Here is a 23,011-nt window from a genome sequence, read left to right as displayed (position 1 = left end):
ATATGTTTATGCATGAGTGCCCAAAAATATCTTCAGCTCTTTTTCTCCAATATTTAATATTTACTCCTGGGATTGAAGAATGTTCCTTCTATTTTATTCTTAAACATCAAAGCAATGAAACTATTAATCCCGCTAATAATGATGCATATTTCTCAAAGATGCCTTTCATTTTCAGATCAGCGACCAAAGGAGTTTTCATTGTCTCTCCAGTTGTCTCTAACGAGAGATGTACAGATGTTAAACCCACTACTCTTCTTAATCATTTTCCTTCGTGTACTTGATTAAATCCTCCAAAGCAAACTGTTCATGTTCTCGCTGAAAACATAGGCAGTCTCACTGAACAGTTATGCTGCACAAGAAAGAGAAGTTATAATGGCATGGAATGTGCTCTACATGGTATTTTCTAGACTTTACTAGTTCATGAGCTTTTGTGGATAAGTCAAACTCTTGAATGTCACTTAAATGTAATCTTTTCTGTAGTTGATTATGCAGAGAATGCAAAAGAGGTATCTGCAGAATGTGGAATTAATTTTGAAAGTTGGATAAAGACTTTAGAATAATAGATGTGGCTATACAAGTCACCTATGAAACTATTCTCTCATAGGTGACATTAATTTCTATCTACAGAGTTTTATTACTGAATGTGTTATGTTTGTACCCCTACAAAACTGAAATAATAATTTTCCTTTTTTTAACAGTCCATTAAAGTGTTGAGGTTTATCTTGACTGCTGCTTTTTAACATAAATGTTTGGGCTTAACTGAATTCCTAATATGTGATGTCACTTGGAATTCTCATAGGGTCCAGTTATTTGGCCTGCAAAGACATATTTTGCCTTAAAATGAAAGGTATAGTTGAAATGTTATTTTACACAATAGGAAGAAAGCATCCAACATAAGTTGTGAGATTTTTATTGTTTAACTTTTGAAATAGAAGGACAAAGTTCATATGTGCTTGTTTTATTCCAAAGTATATATGGGAACGCTAATGCTTTATATGTAAAATGTACCCTATCGATATTTGTGATTAGTTAATTTTTATGGCTAGAAATTCTAGAATCATAAAAAAAACTAATCTTGAATGTCAGAGTTTCACTCATTTTTCTGAAAACAATGAGAACAAAAAATCATTATAATATTTATATTTACCTTGTGTTTCACAAAAAGGTTTTCTTTGCTGTGCTACACTGCAAGAATATGTCATGTTCAAATCTCTGGGGTTTAATTAAAAACTTTAACTATTGTCTTCTTATAGAGATTATTAAGCAAATACTAAAGATAGCATAGATGTGTGGTCTAGGCAGTATTTTTCTGGCAAGTAGACCTAAGTGCAGAATTTAAGTTCTATAGCATTAACCTAAGACTAAATCATTTTATTCAGGGTTGTCTCCTCTCTGAACAGCTTTATGTTATGACCTCATTTGCTACAGCAAATGAAATATTAATAGATCATTGAAAATGCAGTAAAGTTTTGATCAGATGTTATACCTTCATTGTATACCAAACCCTGCCTCTCATAAAAACTTTCTACTTGGGTTTAAATTATCACTCAATTTTTTAAAACTCAAACACTTTCTTTAAGAACATGATAATGTAAACATATTTCTTATGGGAATCTTTAAGTTCTATATTTTTGACCAAAAAAACATGTCTGGCCATGTTAGTTAAAGAGTTACTGAAAAAAAAAAAGAATCTATTTAGGTGAGTAAAAAAATTAAGCAAAGTATATTTTAAATAAGTTAGTGACTATAAAATTTCTCAGTGTGGGCATTTATTTTGGCTACAAGTAACAAAATGCCTGACAAAAGAGACTTAAGTAAATAGCTCTAGATATATAGTTGACTCTTGAACGATGCCGGGGTTAGGACTGCTGATCCTCACCCAGTCAAAAATCTGCATATAACTTTTGACTGTCCCCAAATTTAACTACTAATAGCCTACTGTTGACCAGAAGCCTTACTGATAACATAAAACACTGATTAAAACATAGTTTGTATATATATTTATGCTATATTCCTATCATAAGTAAGCTAAAGAAAGGAAAATGTCATTAAGAAAATCATAAGGAAGAGAAAATATATTTACTATTAATTAAGTGGAAGTGGATCATCATAAAAGTCTTCATCCTCATTATCATTATATTGAGTAAGCTAAGTAGGAGAAGAAAGAGGAAGGGTTGGCCTTGCTATCTCATAGGTGGGAGAGGTGGAAGAAAATCTACCTGTAAGTGGATCTGCACAGTTCAAATTTATTTTGTTCAAGAGTCCGCTGTGGATAGTTGTTGGCATTGGTTCAGCAATGCCAAATATAATGGCAGCATCTTTGTGATTCTTGTGGCCTTTCTCAAATAACTGAAATATGATTGCTGAAATTGTAGACATCATGTTTAGCAGAAAGAAAGAGGAAAGGAGAAGGTGGCAGCTGTTTCAAGAAAGCTAAAATTTCGTAGGAACCTCCATAGGAATCCCATCATCGTGTTCCCGTGACATCTTTGAGCAGTTATGGTTCACATCACAACTCCTAGGTAGGGCAAGGCAAAGGAGAAGCTGGTTAGAAGTAGGCATTAAGTTACCACATGTTCTAATTGTCACCTCGTTTACCAAGTCATGTATGTCTTATCTTTGCTTACCAAACAAAATGCTCTGATTTTCCTGATTAGCCATAGTGATATTTGCTTCTTGTCTTTGAAACTTAAAGTGATAAACCACCTCATGCCATGTGTTATTCTTCCAAAAGCTAACATAAAATTTGAAAATATATTATATGATTTCATATATAAACATATATAATTATATATATATAAGCATCTATTGCTGCCACTTTTTACTTAAGACTGATAGCATCAATGTTAAGCAGTGTCTTTTCAGAAGTATTGATTATTCTACCTGTTGCAGATCTCTTCAAATTGATTGGATGTCTCCACGGAAGCCGAATGGCATCATTCTTGGATATGATCTCCTATGGAAAACATGGTATCCATGCCCTAAAACTCAGAAGTTAGTGCAGGACCAGAGTGATGAGCTCTGCAAGGCAGTGAGGTGTCAAAAACCTGAATATATCTGTGGACACATTTGCTATTCTCCTGAAGCTAAGGTAAGTCTTTTCAAACTAATCAGTGAACCATGTTTTTCTCACTCAAGACTCCAAGTGAAATTATTAGCTTCTCACACCATGGTGTATTATGATCAATATTTCCACTACTCTATGAAGAAGACTCCAAGGAAAAGAAAGGATGCTTACAAAAATTGTTATCACCCCCATGAGCACTTTTAGCCTTCGCATTTTTTATTATCTTCACAAGAAATAAAAACTTATTACAATAGGGTACATCCCAAATTTGTATTTGATTGAGTGACTTAAAATTTTCTTTACAACAGATGTTTTCAGCTACAAATATGTGTTTGTTTATATGGCACTGATGAGTAACTGTGAGGAGGACATTTTATGATTTGTCAGAAATATTTTCGCATTATAGCCATTTGCAGATTAATGTTCATATTAGATGCTATTTAGAAATCAGATCAATAATACAGCCAGAGGAGTTTGTAAATGACTTTTATTGACAAACAACACAAAATCCTTAGTTTCAAGGTAGAATTTTATATAATGAAATAATGTCCTTATTTATCAACAACAGCATCACACATTCAATGGCTAAAGCTACTACTAAATGTATAAGATTTACTGCAAAAGAACACAGTAATTAAGAAAGTGAGTTACTGAAGCAATATGGATCAATATACAAATTATTACAGCTGACACAATTTTAGCAGTAGTTATCATCTAAGAAATGCGTAAAGCCAGCACTTACTAACTATGCATTTTTTGATACTTACACTCTAAAATTATCATTATGCCTAAGTTTGACATCATTTTATGCCATTAAGTATGCACATATTTAAATACACACATCTGATGGGCATATTTGTATGAAATTAAATTTGGGATTTCTGAGAAGAAAAATACTAAAATAAATTTGCCCATTAAACATAGCCTCCATTTAAAAAAAACTTGGGAAAATGTTGGCAAAATACAGAATTCACTTCTCAATTTTTTTCTTTGCTTTTATTATTTTAATATTTATTATGTGTTAAGAAGTGGACAAAGAGAGAGTAGTTTATAGGCATATAAATGAATGACTTAAAGTTTGTGGAGTGCAGAAAACAATGTGTTTCATCAAAGTAAAAACTGATTCTGGCCAGAAACTGTCACAGTAGTTTAGGCTTGTATAATGGATTTGATAAATTTCAACCCTGTAACTTTAGTGGTAAAATCAAAGCTAAGTAAAGTAAAACTAGTAGAGATAATGTTTCAATTCAAGTTTATTGTAACAGATCAAAAGGTAGATGTTCTTAAAATGTCCATATTAAATTAAAATATACCTGTGATAGGGTGAAGAAAAAGTAATAGGATGAAGAAAAATATTAATAAAGTATTAACAAAATAATATTTACCTATGTTTAGGCTAAATAATTCATAAAATTACTTCTACCTTTCTTTATGCTGTGATTTCAGAAACTGCTTTTTGTAACTTTTGAAAAAATTTAACGAAGCTTTCTACCAAATAAGTGACTGGTTGGTGTAACATTCCTAAATTCAATGAATGACAAAGAACTGGTTAGTTTAATTTTAAATCAATTTAAAAATGATTAAGACAAATCTACTCTACAAAAAAAAAAAAGTCATACAGGTCACCTTTTATAGAAAATAAATGTAAATTGAAGAATAGGGAAACAAAAGTTAGCCTTTAGAAAACAGGTATGTGCCAATCTAACCTCGTAGTCTTGAAAAGAAACATCACATTTGGTTATTCTTATAATGTAATGCAAATGTCACACATTATTACAATAAAACGAGACACACTATTTAGTGATGCCTTAAACAAAGTCTTATTTTTATTGTTGGGATTAAAGAGGCAACACAGGTATTGCAGTAAAAGAGAATAAAGGATGTCAGTTAAATTTCAAGAAAAAATTGTAAATTTCAGTTTGGGGCTAAGTACTAATATGTATTTCCTAGCATGAAAGATTGAAGAGAAGTAGAAAAGAGACTTTTATTGAAGGTTTAAAGGTTTTTTGGCTAAATCACTGTAAACATCAATGTTTCCCAAAATATTTAAACAAGCCTTACCATAAAATTACAGCCATGGTTCACAAATCCCAGTTGACATAAGACTTGGGGGGATTGTTAAAACCTAGGATCTCGTAGGTCTAGTCCCAGAGATTCTAATTCAGTAGGTTTAGATTTGGCTTTGAAAATTTGCATTTCTAACATGTTCCCAGGTGAATTAGTACGTTTTCACAGTGCTACAAAGAATTACCTGAGACTGGGTAATTTATGAAGATAAGAGGTTTGACTCACAGTTCTGCAGACTTAACAGAAAGCATGACTGGGAGGCCTCAGGAAACTTTTAATCATGGCGGAAGGTGAAGGAGAGGCAAGGACCTTCTTCATGTGATGGCAGGAGGGAGAGAGAGCGAAGGGGAGACCTGTCACACAGTTTTAAACCATCAGATCTCGTGAGAACTCACTCACCATTAGACCTACAATAAACGTCTCTTTCCTACTTCTCTCCAGTCTTTCATGCTAGGAAATATATGTTAATACCTAGCCCCAAATGAAATTCACAATTTTGTTTAATTTAATTGACTTTCTCTATTGTCTTTCACTGCAATGTTTGTGTTGCCTGTTTAATCCCAACAATAAAAATAAGACTTTGCTTAAGACATTATTAAAATTTTATATAATAAAAAATGTATATATTTTAAATACATATATATTTATATATGGTATATTTATATGTATTAAACATATATTTAAATATATTTATTTTATTATGAAATTTTATATAATAAAAGATATATATCTTATATATATCAAAACTGAAATACATCATATATATCGAAACATATATATTATATATATCGACAATTCAAAAACTGAATTTGATTAGGAAATTTTCTGTTTATGGAGAGAACTCCTAAGAGAAATAATCACTTGAAAAGGTCTCCTTTGGGACCCATCAATGATCTGAACCAGGGTGGCTTAGAATAAAAGCATATGTTTTACTTGGCTGAAGGAGCCCAAGAAAGCATTGATAATGAAAACATAGAAGTGAACCAATTCTAATGGCCCATCAGTAAGTAAATATTTGAGGAATAATTTCAAAAGAAGGTGATAAGTACTGGATAAACTTGCTGAAATATTGGATGTGTTTTTGTCCAGAAACTAACTCTATGTGAATGGGACTTTAATAATTGTTTTAAGATCAAAAAACAAATGGCAAGATTTTAGGCCACTGTCATAAAACAAGAGGGAAATGTGTGCTGTTTTACCTTTATCATCATTCACAAATCCCAAATAAAACCTAGAGAATATTCCTTGCTTAACTCTTAAAATGGGACATGATTTTGAAATTTGCTTTTCACACAGAAGATTTTGAAATTTACTTTTCACACAGAATATGGCAGCAAAGAGAGCTGTCACTTAATTTATCCTTGCAATTAGAAAAATTTTGAATCCTTATTGCCAGTAACTAAACCCAAAAAAAGAAATTCATTACAGTTGAGTTAGCAAGGTTGCCTGAGGACCACAGTGGTAGATTTTGAATTTAAGAACTGAATGTCTTTGCTTTTAGGTAATTTTTAGAAAATGAATGAAATACTAGACTAGTGGCTTTGTTGAAGACTTAGAGCTTCTACATTCTACTGTTCTTTGTTGAATTGGTTCAAATGTTGGTGCACTTTGAAGGTAGCAGTGAGAAAAAAGAGAAGTGGGAGACGCCTCATAGTGGTTGCTTTTGCCTACCACAGGGAATGTCTAGCCAATTAATGTAACTTATGCCAAGTATGGGTTCTGATGCTATGTTTTAGCAACTATTCATTGTTTGATTTGTGGTATATACAGTGTGTCAGTCTCTCAGACCTCAAGTGAGTATGCAAATAATTATTTGATTGTTCAAGCACATAATTTTTTTTCACAGTTCCTAAAGAAAACAGAGTTAAAGGGGCTTTTCAAAATTAATTTCCATATAGATATCCTTTTTTAAAGGTAGTGGCTTATGAGATATGTATATATACACATATACATGTAAATATTGGACTCTGTTGTGATTGCCTTGTCTGAAGATTGGGTTCATGAATAAGTGATCATATAAATTACAAGAAAAAACACAATTTATTTTGAAAAAGGATTAATAAGAGACAATATCCATGGATGTGGTGTTTTTAAAATTAAACAATCATTTAAAAATATATTTATAAATAAGAAGGAAATTGTTTATTTACAATTCTGAACATCTTTACCTCAGAAACACTGACATTCAAAAGACAATTCATATTTAGAGTATTGTAACAGAGCACAAAACATGGTTGAAGACTTCAAAAAAACTACATTCTATCAAATAACAGTTAAAAAATTTGAACGATCCTTGAAAATACATTTTTAAACCAATGAAATATCAGTAATATGGTCTCAGATCTTCTATGCCTTATAAGAAAATAATTATGTTACATGAGATAGAGTGACATAATACTGTTAACTAAACTGATATTTCTTTAAAATTGATTTCAAACTTTCAGGTTTGTTGTAACGGAGTGCTCTATAACCCCAAGCCTGGACACCGCTGTTGTGAAGAAAAGTATATCCCATTTGTTCTGAATTCTACTGGAGTTTGTTGTGGTGGCCGAATACAGGAGGCACAACCAAACCATCGGTGCTGCTCTGGGTATTACGCTAGAATTCTACCAGGTGAGGATTATTTCCAGGTGTACACAAAAACTTTGGGAACCTGAAAACATAAACAAGTTGTTCATGTCAGTGAACTATTTCAAACACCTCCCCCTCAACAAAGATTGAACCACAAGCACATAGCCAATAACCTGCTCTAAATATTATTTCTCCCTTCTGCCTTGTTAAAATATAAGCAAGGCTAAATATTAGAAAGCAAGAGAACAGAAGGAATTTACAATACCTACTACATAAAGAAATAAATCTGGAGATCTGGTTAACTCCTTTTATCTTGTGTTTTTTTTTAAGTTAACATGACTATATATTTTCACTATTAAATCTGTGAATTGCTGACTGTTCCACTCCATGAAGCTGTTCTCCACTTCCTCCATTTCTAATCTGAACTACACATGCATTGTTCCTGGAGAGATTGTAACTGCAAATTTTATTTGTCTAAGAATTCTAGACCACTGGCAGTATTCTCTCATCATTATAAGTCAGGCAAGGGAAGGAAGAATGCTGCAAAGGGTGGAAAACTGGATTTTTTTCCTTCCTCCCTTTTTAGTATTAGCCAACTTAGCTAACGATTTTGCTCCAAATTTCAACTACATAAAGAAATGCCTAGTGAATATAATTGGGAATGATGCTAATAACAACTGGCATTTTTAAAGTACGAAGTCTCTTGCAGGCTCTGTATTAAAGGCTTTACATAGGAATACGTTATGGAATCTTCACAACTCTAGGAAATTGGTATTTTCTCTGCAGTTTACCAGTAAGGAAACTATTTTAGAGAGGATCAATAACATATCCAGATTTGCAGAAGTGAATAGAAGTGAAAGAACTAAAATGTGAATATAGGTATGTCTTTTCTAAATCTATGCTCTTTTGAGTACTTTACTGACTCTTTAACCAAAAAGTATCAACATGTGTTGACAATTTTTTTAAAAGGACTATTTAAGACTTCTAAACTTCTTCATTACTACCACTGTCGATTACAATTTATCCTGCAAAAGTAATTGAGAATACAAAAGTAATTGAGAATACAAGTTTTTTCCTACTACTTAAGTTTGATACTGATATCTTCTTTAAAGAGCAAGAAATGGATATAGGAGAAAGACAAGAAAGCTAAGTTTATTGGAGGCTGTAGGAAATCTGAATGCTTTTAGATATCTAGTTTAGGGTGAAATTTATGCCCAACATCTGGTTCATGTACCTTATGTTCAGTATAACTATATCCATCCAAGGCCATGTGAAATGAGACACTGTCTAACCCAGTGTCTTTTTTGCAAAATACTGGAACAAATATAGAAAGTGTGTCATCACCCGATGGGTTCATCTTGCCCATTGCACAGATAGAGCCAATTTACCAAAACAGTGGTACTACAATAGAGAAAAAGCTTAATAAACACAGCGCCAACTAAGCAGGATAGGCGCTTTTACTCAAAACAATCTCCCCAAAAATTCAAAACCTAGGGTTTGTCTGGGCACAGTGGCTTACTTACACCTGTAATTCCAGCACTTCAGGAGGCCGAGACGGGTGATCACCTGAAGTCGGGAGATCAAGATCAGCCTGGCCAACATGGCAAAACCCCATCTCTTGTAAAAAAAAAAAAAATACAAAAAATTAGCTGGGCCTGGTGGCAGGTGCCTGTAATCCCAGCTACTCTGGAGGCTGAGGCAGGAGAATCACTTGAATCTGGGAGGCAGAGGTTGCATTGTGCCAATGCACTCCAGCCTGGGCAACAGAGTAAGACTATGTCTAAAAAAAAAAAAAAAAGAAACCCTAGAGTTCTTTAGTCTTTGGGTTGTTTTGCTTTTTGTTTGTTTTGAGGTGGAATTTCACTCTTGTTGCCCAGGCCGGAGTGCAATTGTGTCCGGAATTGGTGGGTTCTTGGTCTCACTGACTTCAAGAATGAAACCGCGGACCCTCGCGGTGTTACAGCTAGGTGACTCATCTGGAGTTTTTCCTTCCTCCCATGCGGAGTTGTTTGTTCCTCCCGTCCGGAGTTGTCCATTCCTCTGGGTGGTGGGTTCGTGGTCTTGCTGACCTGAGGAGTGAAGCTGCAGACCTTGGCGGTGAGTGTTACAGCTCATAAAGGCGGTGCGGACCCAAAGAGTGAGCAGCAGCAAGATTTACTGCGAAGACTGAAAGAACAAAGCTTCCACAGTGTGGAAAAGGCCTGGGTGCTAAGTCCCTCACTGCCTGGGGCTGGCAGTGCCAGCCGCCTCTCATAGTGCTGCCCACCGAGCCCGCGCCCGCCGGGAACTCACGCTGGCCGGTGAGCACCATGCGCAGCCCGGGTTCCCGCCCGTACCTCTCCCTCCACACCTCCTCGCAAGCAGAGGGAGCCAGCTTAGGCCTCGGCCAGCGCAGAATGGGGCTCCCACAGTGCAGTGGCGGGCCGAAGGGCTCCTCAAGGCCTCCAGAGTGGACGCCGAGGCCGAGGAGGCGCCGAGAATGAGGGCTGCTACCACGTTGTCACCTCTCACAACGACTTGATCTCCGGCTCTCTGCAACCTCTGCCTCCCAGGTTCAAGCGATTCTCCTGCCTCAGCCTCCCGAGTAGCTGAGATTATAAGCATGTGCCACCACATCTAATTTTGTATTTTTAATGGAGACGGGCATTCTCCATGTTGGTCAGGGTGGTTTCGAACTCCTAACTTCAGATGATCCGCCTGCCTTGGCCTCCTAAAGTGCTGGGATTACAGGCGTGAGCCACCACGCCTGGCCCAACCTAGGGTTTTTTTTTAGGATAGTGCAGTAAGCATAGGGCTAGGGAATGGGGGATGTTTATTGGTAGGGGATAAAATTATAGGGAGTCAGAGCTGTTTCCTCACCCTTAGTCAGTTCCTAGATGGGGACTACAGGATCAGATGAGCCAGTTTACTGGTCTGGGTGATGCTAGCTGGTCCGTCAGAATAAAGAGTAAAAAGTACCTTGAATACTAATCTTAGGTTTTACAATAGTGACGTTATCTATAGAAGCAGTTGGGAAGGTTAGGAATTGTGTGGCCTCTGGTGGCATGAACACCTGAGCCATAGTTCCTTGTGGCTAATTTGTTAATTTTACAAAGGTGCTCTGCCCCCCAAGCAAGGAGCAAGTTTGTTCCAGGAAAGGACTGTCATCATTGTTTCGAAGTTTAACTGTAAACTAAACACCTCCCATAGTTATCCTGGCCTATGCCGAGGAATGGACAAGGGTAGCTTGGAGACTAGAAGCAAGATGGAATTGATTAGGTCAAATTTCTTTCACTGTCATAATTTTCCAGTGTCAGAATTTTCTTACTGTCATAGTTTTTGCAAAGGTGGTTTCAGGTGTCCTGATTAAATACTGCTCAAGTTTACTCAAGGCAGAGAACCTTCACTCATTATTTTTCCTTACAATTCATAGAAAAAAAACATACATTTTTATAGCAGTGCTGTTATTTCTCTATCAAAAATATTTCAAACTTGAATAAGTTATAGTAAACCAGATTTTCCAAGTTAGAAAAAGTAAAAATATGTATGGAAATAAGAGTTTTGTAGAAAACTGTTAAACTTCTTCATACTACAGCTCACAATGTCAACAATAGATCAAATACTGTTAAATGCTTTACTTTCTCAAAACAAGTTGCATTTGGGGAGTTTTCATGTATGGTTCATATCTGCCCTTGCTTACAAATAATTGCTATGAAATTATAATTACAATGATGAGATGCACATTTTGTGTTGTTCAATTCCTACCATTCTTCACACCAGTAGACCAAGTTGATCATAGAACTAAATAATATTGTTTTCATTTCCACATCACATTAAAGTTTTTGATGTTATGATTTGCAACCAACTATTCAAAGTCTGCAAAATATCCTCTGTCCCTTAAAGCTAATGAAAAATACTTATTTACATCTATCACTGCTACTAACTCAGGACACTTGCCTGTGACTTTCTCAATGCTAACACAAGTAGTCAGATTTTGAACTGACAGCACAATCTACTTTTGTTAGGTTTCAAAATAAAATGTAACATTTTTCTCAAAAATGAAATAACTCGTGGAAGCTCAGAAGTTGTCATTGATATTATATAAGCCTTTTAATAATTAATTTTTAGACCTAGGGTTTTAAAAATATTTATTGTCTGTATCTATAAATACATGTTTCCGAACACCTAAAGCATTTTAATATTTACCAAACCATTGAGCATGCCCCAAATTTTGATTCTTTTTTAAGTAGTTCATTTTTCATAGTATTACAATGCCTACCCTGGTGAAGAGAAAAGGAAAAAAGCAATCTCATGAAATAATCAAAGAGTGTTTTGCTCCAATCATTAATCTCACTGTACCTAAATGAAGAGATTATTTTGTGACCTCTGTCCTAAGCTCCGTGGTCTTTGTTAACTAGTTTAACACTGGTTACATTGAGGGGAAAAAAGCACAATGATCCCAAATCCTGTTGCATGTAAATGTGATTTAAATCTGGTCACTAGTCTGCCAGTTCAAGACCAAGATGGGTATAGGCATTTTGATATTTATAGATTAGTCTGAAATATTGATAAATATGTACTTTATTTTTTTTCTCACGACTTTCTTCCGTAACACCCCATAACAAAGAGCAGAAGAGAAAAGAATGCTCATTTCTCTCCCTTTTTTATAAACATGCTAATGACCTCAAGTAACTGTTAATGTGGGTCATTCTTTGATAAGAATAACAATTAACTGTTACACTGCATAGTAGTTTTTAGAGAGAAAACATTTTCCAGTCTGGCCTGAAATAGATTCATTTTGAGAGGTTAATGAGAAGGTGACTGATCCTTGTATCTTATGTCTAATAGCCCTTTTTTGAAGAAAAGAAATTAGTTTTATTTCTCATTGATATAATCCACATCTTTTTTTTTTTTTTTTTTGAAGTCTTCTGTCAGTAACTGAATAAGATTCTGAGGGATTCAGAAAAATATGACTAGAATATCTAAACCAGTTAACATTGGTTATGCTCAAAAGAGACTTTTAAAAAAAGTGTTGGCTTTCCCCATATAGATATGTACACTATGTTTCCTCTAAGATCACCATTGTCCTAAGTGGTGTTTAATTTCCTGATGTTGCCCTGTACCATGGGATACATTATCTTAAAGTTTACCAAAGAGGGACATTATGTTCTCTGAATGTGAAGACAAAAAATATGGCAACTGCATTTCAGACCAAGCAGAGTTATTTTACCCAGGGGAACATAACAAATACAGTAATTTTACTGTTTACAATAAGCTCATTGCTCCTTCATTGGTCTCTGGTAGCATCATCATGGAAACTTTTACTAAATTCCCTTTTACTTAGAGATACCATATTATAGGATCCTTTCGAAGATAATCGACTAAGCCAAGTGTCTCCTGAATTCTAGAAATTCGTATTTTGAGAAAATCCTGAGTATGTCTTGATCCCCTCCTGGATATTTACCCTAGAGAAAAGCAAATTTATGTTCACACAAAAACCTGCACATGAATGTTTACCGCAGCTGTAATCATTACTGCCAAAACCTGGAAACAATTCAAATGTCCCTAAGTGAGTAAATGGACAAACTGTGGAACAAAGGAATACTATGTAGCAATAAAAAAGAACAAAGTGTTGATAAGTGCCAAGAAGATATCATGCCCAGTGAAATAAACCAGTCTCAAAAAGCTACGAACTGTGAGACTTCATTTACATGACATACTATACAAGACAAGCCATAGTTTAGGAGATAAAAGTCGACAGTTGCCAAGGGTAATGGATGAGAAGGGAATGTGACTATACAGGGATAGCATGAGGGTGTTCTGGGGGGTGATGAAACTCCTTTGTATCCTGGTGGTGTCTCTTCATTGAAATTCATGGAAGTGTGCACCCAAAAAAAGTAATGGTCCTGAAGAATATTTTTTAAATAAAATATTTTTAAAAGCCTTTGCCTTAGAATTCTATTTCCATTTTACACATGGGAAAAATGGGACATAGAAACATGGCCAAGACACACAGCTAATCAAAATAGGAATTTTCGTGATTAAATTTTAGGGTGAGCTCTTAGAGATGATGTGTTTTATAATAATGTGATGACTGTGTATGAGTGACTTAATATATTTTTCTCATATATTGGTAGAACAGAAAGATAGCAAATATATTTCCATTAAAATTACAATGAACATCCCTATTTTTAAAAGAAAGAAAGCAAAAGTGTCTTAGTCAGTGATGGCTATTTCAAGTAATATTTCATGATCACATTCTTATGAAAGATTAAGTTTTGTGTAGTGTTTCAGTGGTTTGATGCTGAGTAATTAGTGGATAAGATATTGGTTCTGGAGTCAAGCTTCCTGGCTCCACATCCCATTTCTTTCACCTCTTAGTTGTTTGACCTTCATTAAGTAACTTTAGGAATATTAGCGGGATATTAATGTTTCTGATGTCCATTGGGCTGCTGAGTTATAATACCCAAAGCTAGCCCAATCTTTTATATCCAAATAGAAAAAACATGTTTAGTAATTGGGGAGCATATGAGTAAAGGGGACTAACAGGCCTCCTTTAAATGGCAAGGTTTCTAATGAATCATTCCAGAGCAAGGACTCAGGGGTGTCCACTTTCATCAGATCATATAAAGGGATAGCCAGTTCTCAAAAGCTAAGATTCAAACATCTAATGACCTTTGAGATCCTATGAAACCAAGGATCCTTGTTGATTCTATGAGGCCAAGCAATTCTCTAAGTTGACTTTTAGCAACTAGCCAGGGAAAGTCATGAAGAGCTTCCAAACTTTGAGGAGAAAAGGACTTTCCATTTTGCAAACTGTCACAGCCTAGAATTTAAGTCCTAGTAAAAGCACTTTGTGCTGACAAAATTGACATTTAGAGACTTTATGTTGATTGTATGCTACCACTGTTGACAAATAGAGGGAATCCGTTTTTCAAGACTATCTGGAGAGCATGACAGATGATCATTCACATATTGTACAGCAGTTGAATCTTATAGAGGAAATTAAATATCACTCAGTTTGTTTCCTATTGCTGCTATAACTCATTACCAGAAGCTTTGTGGCTTAAAACCACACAAACTTACCTTATACATCTCAATATCAGAAGTTTGAAATGGGTTTCATTGAGCTAAAACCAAGAAGTTAACAAGAGCTGCATTCCCTTCTGGAGGTGAGAACCCATTTTCTTGCCTTTTCCACCTTGCAGAGGCTGCTCACATTCTTTGGCTTGTGGACCCCTTCCATTTTCCAGGCCAACAATGACCAGTTGAACATTTCTCATATCATATTATTAAAATTAATCACATCTGTTGTCTTCTTTCCTCTTTGCCATGTAACATAACATAGTCACAGGCTCCAGGGATGAGGATGTGGATGTCTTTGGGAGGCCATGTTGTGTTTACCATAGTAAGGTAATGGTTAAGCAATTGTGAGAATTAAGAAGCCATTGTTGTAAACTCTTGGGGAGTAACTGTCACAAATTAAACAAAAAAGATACTGTGAGCAGGAGTGCAAGAATATATGAAAAAAATTCTAAGTATAGATCTGCTATAAATTAAGCAGCTGCCTCAGGGAGTGGCAGTAGGATGGTATTAGGGTTGGGAAATGGGGGAGTGCAATCTTGTTAATGATACTTAAATCTTGTACAAAGTGATGACACTTAAATCTTGTCCAAAGTGGTACACAAGTCTTTTATCATTTTGATAGAGTGAACAGTGAACTACAAGCACTGGTACAGGGGATAATGAGGTATTATGCCAACTGAGGTAACTTTCTGGAGGTATGTAGATACAATGGACCAAGTTATTAAATATTGTTCTTTTTAGTATTTTGGGCCAGTTTCGAGAAATGCATAGCCAGATTGATAGACATCTTTAAGGGGTTAGCATCCTGTATGAATCCCACATCTGAGCAGTTTTTGCCCCAGAGGATCTTGGAGACATATTCAAAGTCAGAGATGTTGATCACAAAGGCATCAGGTAATTAGCTGGTGGCACCACCAAATTATAGACCAGGCATTCTTCTCCTGGGAGCTACAGAAAGAGACTGTCAGGTTCACATTTAATGCTGGTATCTCATTTACAAAGTGGATCTCTTCTCAACAGATGAACTGAAGTGGAATTACTGAACAAAATATGTGTTGATTCAAGAGAAAGAAAAATAAAGGCAGAATCTGAAAATTATTTGATATGTCTACCACTGAGACAGTTGATTATTCCTAGAAAGGGATAATGGAAAATTAAAAGGGTATTTCATAGATAATATACCTACCCCCAGTATCAATCTTCTATTTTTACAATTGCATAGAAATTTCTCTCTTTCTATGTCAAGGGCAGTTGTGGATAGATGAGAGCAGCTACTTTCACAGAGAGGTGCTGTTTTGTCAGTTTGTCCTTTTTTTTTTTTTTTTTTTTTTTTTGATTGTGTCTTTCTAAGATACACTAATAAAGGCAGAGTAAGTGTTCTCCCAGTGTCCCTTACAATATCGAAGGTTGTTTTTGTGTAGACTAGACATAGAGGTGTCCTCATTCTTTGCTTTATCTAATTGCTTAATCCCAAAAGCTATTAATGTGGTCTGAATTTTTTTCTTTTTTCTGAGCCAAAGTATCTTCTAAGTGTTTAGCAAGCTCTTGTAATTTAGAAGGAAGGGACAATCTACTGTCTTATCTTCAGTTTTATGGGAAGTTATGATACCTTCTTCACTCATCTTGAGACTAGAGTATTTCGGAAGGCGGTAGTAAAGTGATCTCTGAAGCCAGACCTGGATTTATTTTTTCCTTGTTTACAGGACCTTTTTATGGTAAAATATACACAACATAAAATTTATCATTTTAGCCACTTTTTAAGCACAGAGTTCAGTGGCATTGAGTACATTCACATTGTGGTACAATCATTACCACCATCCATCTCTAGAACTCTTTCATCTTCTCAAGCTGAGACTCTGTTTCCATTAAGCACTAACTTTCCACTCCCCATTAGCTTCAACCCATGGAAACCACCATTCTGTTTTTAGTCTCTATGAATTTGACTACTGTAGGTACCTAATATAATTGGAATCATACAATATTTGTCTTTTTGTGTCTTGCTTATTTCACTTAGCACATTTTCAAGGGCCATTCATGTTGTCGTATGTCAGGATTTTATTCCTTTCTAAGGTCAAATAATGTCTCATTGATATATGTAACACTTTTGTATTCATTTATTCATCAGTGGACATTTGGGTTATTTCTGCCTAGTGACTATTACGGTTAAAGCTGCCGTAAACATTCATGTATAAATGTACAAATTTCTGTTCAATCTCCTGTTTTCAATTCTTTTGAGTTTATACCCAAAAGTGGAATTGCTGGATCATATGGTAATTCTATGTTTAATTTTCTTTTTAAGAACTGCCATACTGTTTTGTGGAACATTCTAACATTTTATATTCCCAACAACAATGCACAAGTGTGTCAATTTCTCCATATTCTTGCTGATGCTTGTTATTTTATGTTTTTTATAACTATCCTAATGAGTATCAAGTGGCATCTCATTGTGGTTTTGATTTGCATTCCCCTACTTATTACTAATATTGAGCATATTTTCATGTGTTTATTGGCTATTTGTGTATCTTCTTTGAAAAAAGGTCTATTAAAGTTATTTGCCCATTTAAAAAACACGGTCTTTGTTTTATGTTTTTGAGTTATAGAAGTTCTTTATACATTCTGTATACTACTTCCTTATCAGATATATAATTTTAATATATTCTCTCATGAGTTGCCTTCTCACTGGTTGATAGTATTCTTCGATGCCACAAAGTTATTAATATTAATTATGATGAATCCAATTCATCTTATTTCGTTATTGCTTCTGCTTTCAGTGTCATAGCCAAGAAATCATTGACAGAGCCAATGTCATGAAATTTCCCCTTTACTTTCTTCTAAGAATTTTAAGTTTTAGCTTTTACATCTAGATCTTTGATCCATTTTGAGTTAGTTTTGGTATATGATATAAAGTAAGGGTTCAATATCATTCTTTGGCATGTGGGTATTCAACTTTTCCAACCTTAAAAAAAAAAAAAAAAAAAAAAAAAGGTCCTTTCCCCATTAAATGGTCTTGACACCTTTGCTGAAAATCATTTGCCCATATTTGCAAGTGTTCATTTTTAGGATCTCTGTTCTATCACATTGGTCTACATGTCTGCCTTTGTGCCAGTAACACACTTTTAATTACTGTAACTTTGTAGTAAGTTTTGAAATCAGAAAGTGTGAGATCTCCAACTTTGTTCTTTTTCAATGTTGTTTTAACTATTTGGAGTTTTTTGACATTCCATGTGAATTTTATAATGGCTTCTTCTGTTTCTGCAAAAAGCATTGGGATTTTGATAAGGATCGAATTGATTCTGTAGATCACTCGAGCAGTATTGGCACCTTAACAATATTAAGGCTTCCAATCTATAAACATGGGATGTTCTTCCATTTGGTTGTCTTCTTTAATTTCTTTAAACAACGTTTTGTGGTATTTCAGTCTTTCACTTTCTTGGTAAGCTCATTCTTAAGTATTTCATTTTTTTGATGTTATTGTAAATGAAATTATCTTATTACTTTTATTTTCAGATTATTCATTCTTAGTGTATAGAAACATGCCTGGTTTTTCTGTGCTGACTTTGTATCCTGATGCTATGCTGAATTTGTTTATTAGTTGTAACAGGTTTTTTTTTTTTTTTTAAGAATCTTTAGAGTTTTCTCTATATGATATCATGTTCTCTGAGAACACACAGTTTTGCTTCTTCCCTTTCAATTTGGAAGCCTTTTATTTTTTTCTCTTGCCTAATTGCTCTAGCTGTAATATCCAATATTATGTAGAATACAAGTGGCAAAGGGTAGCATCCTTTTCTTGTTTCTGATTTTAGAGGAAAAGTTTTCAGTCTTTCACTGTTGAGTATGACATTAGGTATAGGGTTTTCTCATATACTCTTGATTATGTTGAGGTAGTTTTCACCTATTCCTATTTTCTTGATTGGATTTATAATGAAAGAGGTTGAATTTTGTCAAATATTTGTTCTTCATCAACTGAGATAATCATGTGTCTCTTTTTTTCCCTTGTTTCTATTGATATAATGTGTTACATTGATTAAGTTTTCATATATTGACCCATGCTGGTATTCCAGGTATATATCCCACTTGGTCATGTTGCAGAATCATTTTAACCTGCTTTTGAATTCAGTTTTCTAGTATTCTGTTGAAGATTTTTGCATCAATATTCATAAGAGCTGTTGATTTTAACTTTTTTCTTGTAGTTTCTTTGGTAAGTTGTATGTTTCTAGTAATTTGTTCATTTCATCCAGTGAGATGGATTTTTGACCAATAAATTTGGGCAGAAAAGATCTCAAGGATAGCTGCTAAGAGTTATTGTCCCATTTTTTATACTCCTTATATATCTATGTATAGTTAAATATAGTCCCATATTTTTATATCATTTTGGTAAATAGTACATCTTGCTTTTACTCAACAAATTTTAGGATATCCAGTGCTCACCCAAAGGTGAACTAATTGAGAAGAGGAAGTCCAGGACTACAAATCCCTAAGGCAGTCCTAAATTCTTCAGTGGATTTGTGCCATTTCTTAAGAAAGCTTGACAAGTCATTAATTGGATTATAGAAATCTTACCTGGACCATGGTTGAAGGCCATAAGACCCACGAGATTGATCATCATACTCACATATCTTATATAATGAAGAAATGTTGTCCAGGGGAAAAGATACGTTCAAGAAAGAATGGTAGAGAAAAGGGAAGAAGGTCTGTTGAAGGTCTAGGAGGAAGAGGAGGAACAGGACAAGAGAGAGAAGGAAGTCGGGGTTCGGAGGGCCACGAGGGAAGGGAAAATGAAGTTTGGATTTTAGATCCACCAAGTTTTTATTAGTTCTTTTGAAAGTATCCTTAAGGGAAGCCATTTACAAAATTTTCTGTCTTTTAGAGTTGTCTTTATACCAAACAAATAAACAAGCTAACTCTTGGTATTTAGAATATTTGAGTCCTTTGATCTTAAGGTACCAGGCAAAAGATTATCTAAGTCTGTTTTTTTGTTTGTTTGTTTTTGTTTTTTAGATATGCCCAGGCTGGAGTGCAGCGAAGCAATCCTAGCTCACTGCAAACTCTGCCTCCTGCCTCCTGGGTCCAAGCAGCTCTCATGCCTCAGCCTCCTGAGTAGCTGGGACTACAGGCATGCACCACCAAGCCTGGCTAATTTTTTTTATTTTTAGTAGAGATGGGGTTTCACCATGTTAGCCAGGCTGGTCTCTAACTCCTGGCCTCAAGTTATCCACCCACCTTGGCCTCCCAAAGTGCTGGGATTACAGGCGTAAAGCACTGCATCTGTTGGATTATCTTATTCTTATATCAGGTTTCCCAGATCGTCATGTGAAGAGAAATGTAGCAAAATTCAGTGTGTGACATAACCCAAAGAAGTACTAGCACACTGACTTAAATACAGTATTTTTTACCTCCTCTCATGTAATTAACCTTCCCAATGGGAGTGTTTTTGTTTGGTTGTACAAATATAGTTTGGTTTAGGAAATTATAATCATAAGCAATATAAATGTATCAATAGTTGGTTTTTGAATCCACTCTACTTTCCAAGAGAAAATTACTCAAAACAAAAAAGTATTCCTAGATGTTTTTCTATAATGCCACATAATCTATGTCACCAGACCTGATGGTGAGGAAATAGACAACATAGACTTACTTGTAAGTTGCCCTGTGTGTATCTGATCTGACACACGTTTATACACAAAACTTTGGAGTCATTTGGAAATTTTGCAGCTCCAATATGATAATATTCTCTCTAGTAATTCTGTCAATCAGTTGGGATCTGCAAGATGATTGTGATAAAAGTTAATTGTGAGTCATAGCATATTTTTTTAACTGATGTAATGATTATTATTGTCCTAAATTGACAGGTGAAGTATGCTGTCCAGATGAACAGCACAATCGGGTTTCTGTTGGCATTGGTGATTCCTGCTGTGGCAGAATGCCGTACTCCACCTCAGGAAACCAGATTTGCTGTGCTGGGAGGCTTCATGATGGCCATGGCCAGCAGTGCTGTGGCAGACAGATTGTGAGCAACGATTTGGAGTGTTGCGGTGGAGAAGAAGGAGTGGTATACAATCGCCTTCCAGGTAGGGGGCCCAGATCTACCTTTCAGTAGATGGAGGATCGGAGAAGCAGGGAGAGTGAGAAATTTGCCCTAGAAATAAAAGAAATAAGTAATTAAACCTCACATTGGTTATATCTAATGCAATAATTTGGAACATACTGTTTAACGCATAACAATGTAATCTCCCAATTTTTACATGTATCTCATGTATTTCATAAAAACACATCAGTTTTTTTCCTCTTGAAAAGGTCATGTCCACCAAAAAAAAATCCCACACATGAATGCATTGGTTATGAATGAAAAGAATATTTCCTAGCAAATAGTATACAAAATTATTATAATGATATTGTGTTATAATTCTTTTACTCCTTATTCTACTGTGTGAAGCTAACACTAATATAAATAACAATAAGTATCTTTGAATTAATACTAAGACACTCTACCAATATTTTATATATTATTACCTCAAATAATCTTCACAATAATCTTACATGATAGGTACTATTATTATCTACATTTTAAAAGTGAAGAAACTGAAGTTCAGACATTAGATATTAGATGTTAGTTTCCACTTGCTAAATACCACACAGTCAGATCCAGATTTTGGGAGGCCTGACACTTATGTTATTGGAGGTAAGGCTTTTAAAGACAAGAAAATTAAAATATGAAGTCAGTGTTCACAGAATCTTCACCAGGCATAGATTCCATCTCAAGAAGCCACTTTCTTTGCTCCTCCTTAAGAAGCAACTCCTCATCTGTTAGTTTTATGATTGCAGCAATTCAATTACCTCTTCAGGCTTCACTTCTAATTCCAGTTCTCCTGCTATTTCCCTACATCTGCAGTTATTTTTTCTTTTTGAGTCTAAAACCCCTCAGTCATCCATGAGGGTTGGAATCAACTTCCTCTAAACTCCTGTTAATGTTGATATTTTGACTTCTTCCCATGAATCATGAATATTCTTAATTGCATCTAAAATTGTGAATCCTTTCTAAGTTTTCAGTTTACTTTGCCCAGATCCATCAGAAGAATTACTATCTATGGCAGTTGTAGCCTTACAAAATATATTTTTAAATAAAAAACTTGAAAGTCCAAATGACTACTTGACCCATGGGCTGCCGAATAGATGCTGTGTTAATAGGCATGTAAACATTAATCTTCTTTTATTTCCATCAGCGCTCTTGGGTGACCAGATGCATTGTCAATGAGTATTGATATTTTAAAAGAAATATTTTTTCTGGCAGTAGGTCTCAATAATGAGCTTTAAAAACATAGTAAACCATATTGTAAGCAGATACGTAATCATACAGCCTTTTTGTTCCATGTACAAGCACAGGCAGAATAGATTTAGCATAATTATTAAGGGCCCTAGAATTTTTGCAGTGGTCAGTGAGCATGGGCTTCCACTTAAAGACACCAGCTGCTTTCACCCCCCAACAAGAGAGTCAGCCTGTCCTTTGAAACTTTGAAACCAGGCACTGACTTTTTCTCTCTACCTATGAAAGCTCTAGTTGGCATCTTCTTCCAGTGTGAGGCTATTTCATCTACAATGAAGATCTGTTGTTTAGTGTAGCCACCTTCATCAATGATCTTGCCTAAGTCTTCTGGGTAACTTGAGGCAGCAGTTTCTACAACAGCACTTGCTGCTTCACCTTGCAATTTTATGTTATGGATATGGCTTTTTTTCTTAAACCTCATGAACCAACTTCTGTTAGCTTCCAACTATTCTTCTGCAGCTTCCTTACCTCTCTCAGACTTCAGAGAATTGAAGAGAGTAAGAGCCTTGCCTGGACTAGGCTTTGGCTTAAGGGAATGTTGTGACTGATTTGATCTTCTATCCAGACCACTCAAAGTTTCTTCATATCAGCAATAAGGCTGTTTCACTTATCATTCATGATAAGTGAAATAGAAATCTTACCTGGACCATGGTTGAAGGCCATAAGACCCACCAGATTGTTTATCATGCTCACATACCTTTTAAGATGTAATGAAGAGATATTGTCCAGGGGAAAAGATATGTTCAAGAAGGAGTGGGAGAGAAAAGAGAAGAAGGTCTGTTGAAGGTGTGGGAAGAAGAGGAGGAGTATTTTGATTTTCTTCAAGAACTGTTCCTTTGCATTCATAACTTGGCAAACTGTTGGTCATGAGAGGTCTAGTTTTTGGCTTATCTTGGTTTTCAACATGCCTTCCTCGATAA

At 35.1% G+C, this 23,011-nt stretch overlaps 1 protein-coding gene across 1 annotated transcript in view; it reads left to right on the top strand.

Moving 5' to 3' along the window:
* The window catches only part of USH2A (usherin), an 809,712-nt gene that overhangs the window by 606,189 nt on the left and 180,512 nt on the right, over window positions 1–23,011 (top strand). The window contains exons 47-49 of the mRNA XM_033195653.1: window positions 2,893–3,091; window positions 7,579–7,747; window positions 20,620–20,838. Coding sequence (XP_033051544.1) covers window positions 2,893–3,091; window positions 7,579–7,747; window positions 20,620–20,838 — 587 coding nt within the window. The remainder of the gene's footprint in view (window positions 1–2,892; window positions 3,092–7,578; window positions 7,748–20,619; window positions 20,839–23,011) is intronic.

The sequence above is a fragment of the Trachypithecus francoisi genome, unplaced genomic scaffold (assembly GCF_009764315.1).
Source record: "Trachypithecus francoisi isolate TF-2019V2 unplaced genomic scaffold, Tfra_2.0 Lachesis_group5, whole genome shotgun sequence".
NCBI lineage: Eukaryota > Metazoa > Chordata > Mammalia > Primates > Cercopithecidae > Trachypithecus > Trachypithecus francoisi.
This window is presented reverse-complemented; position numbering and strand designations above follow the sequence as displayed.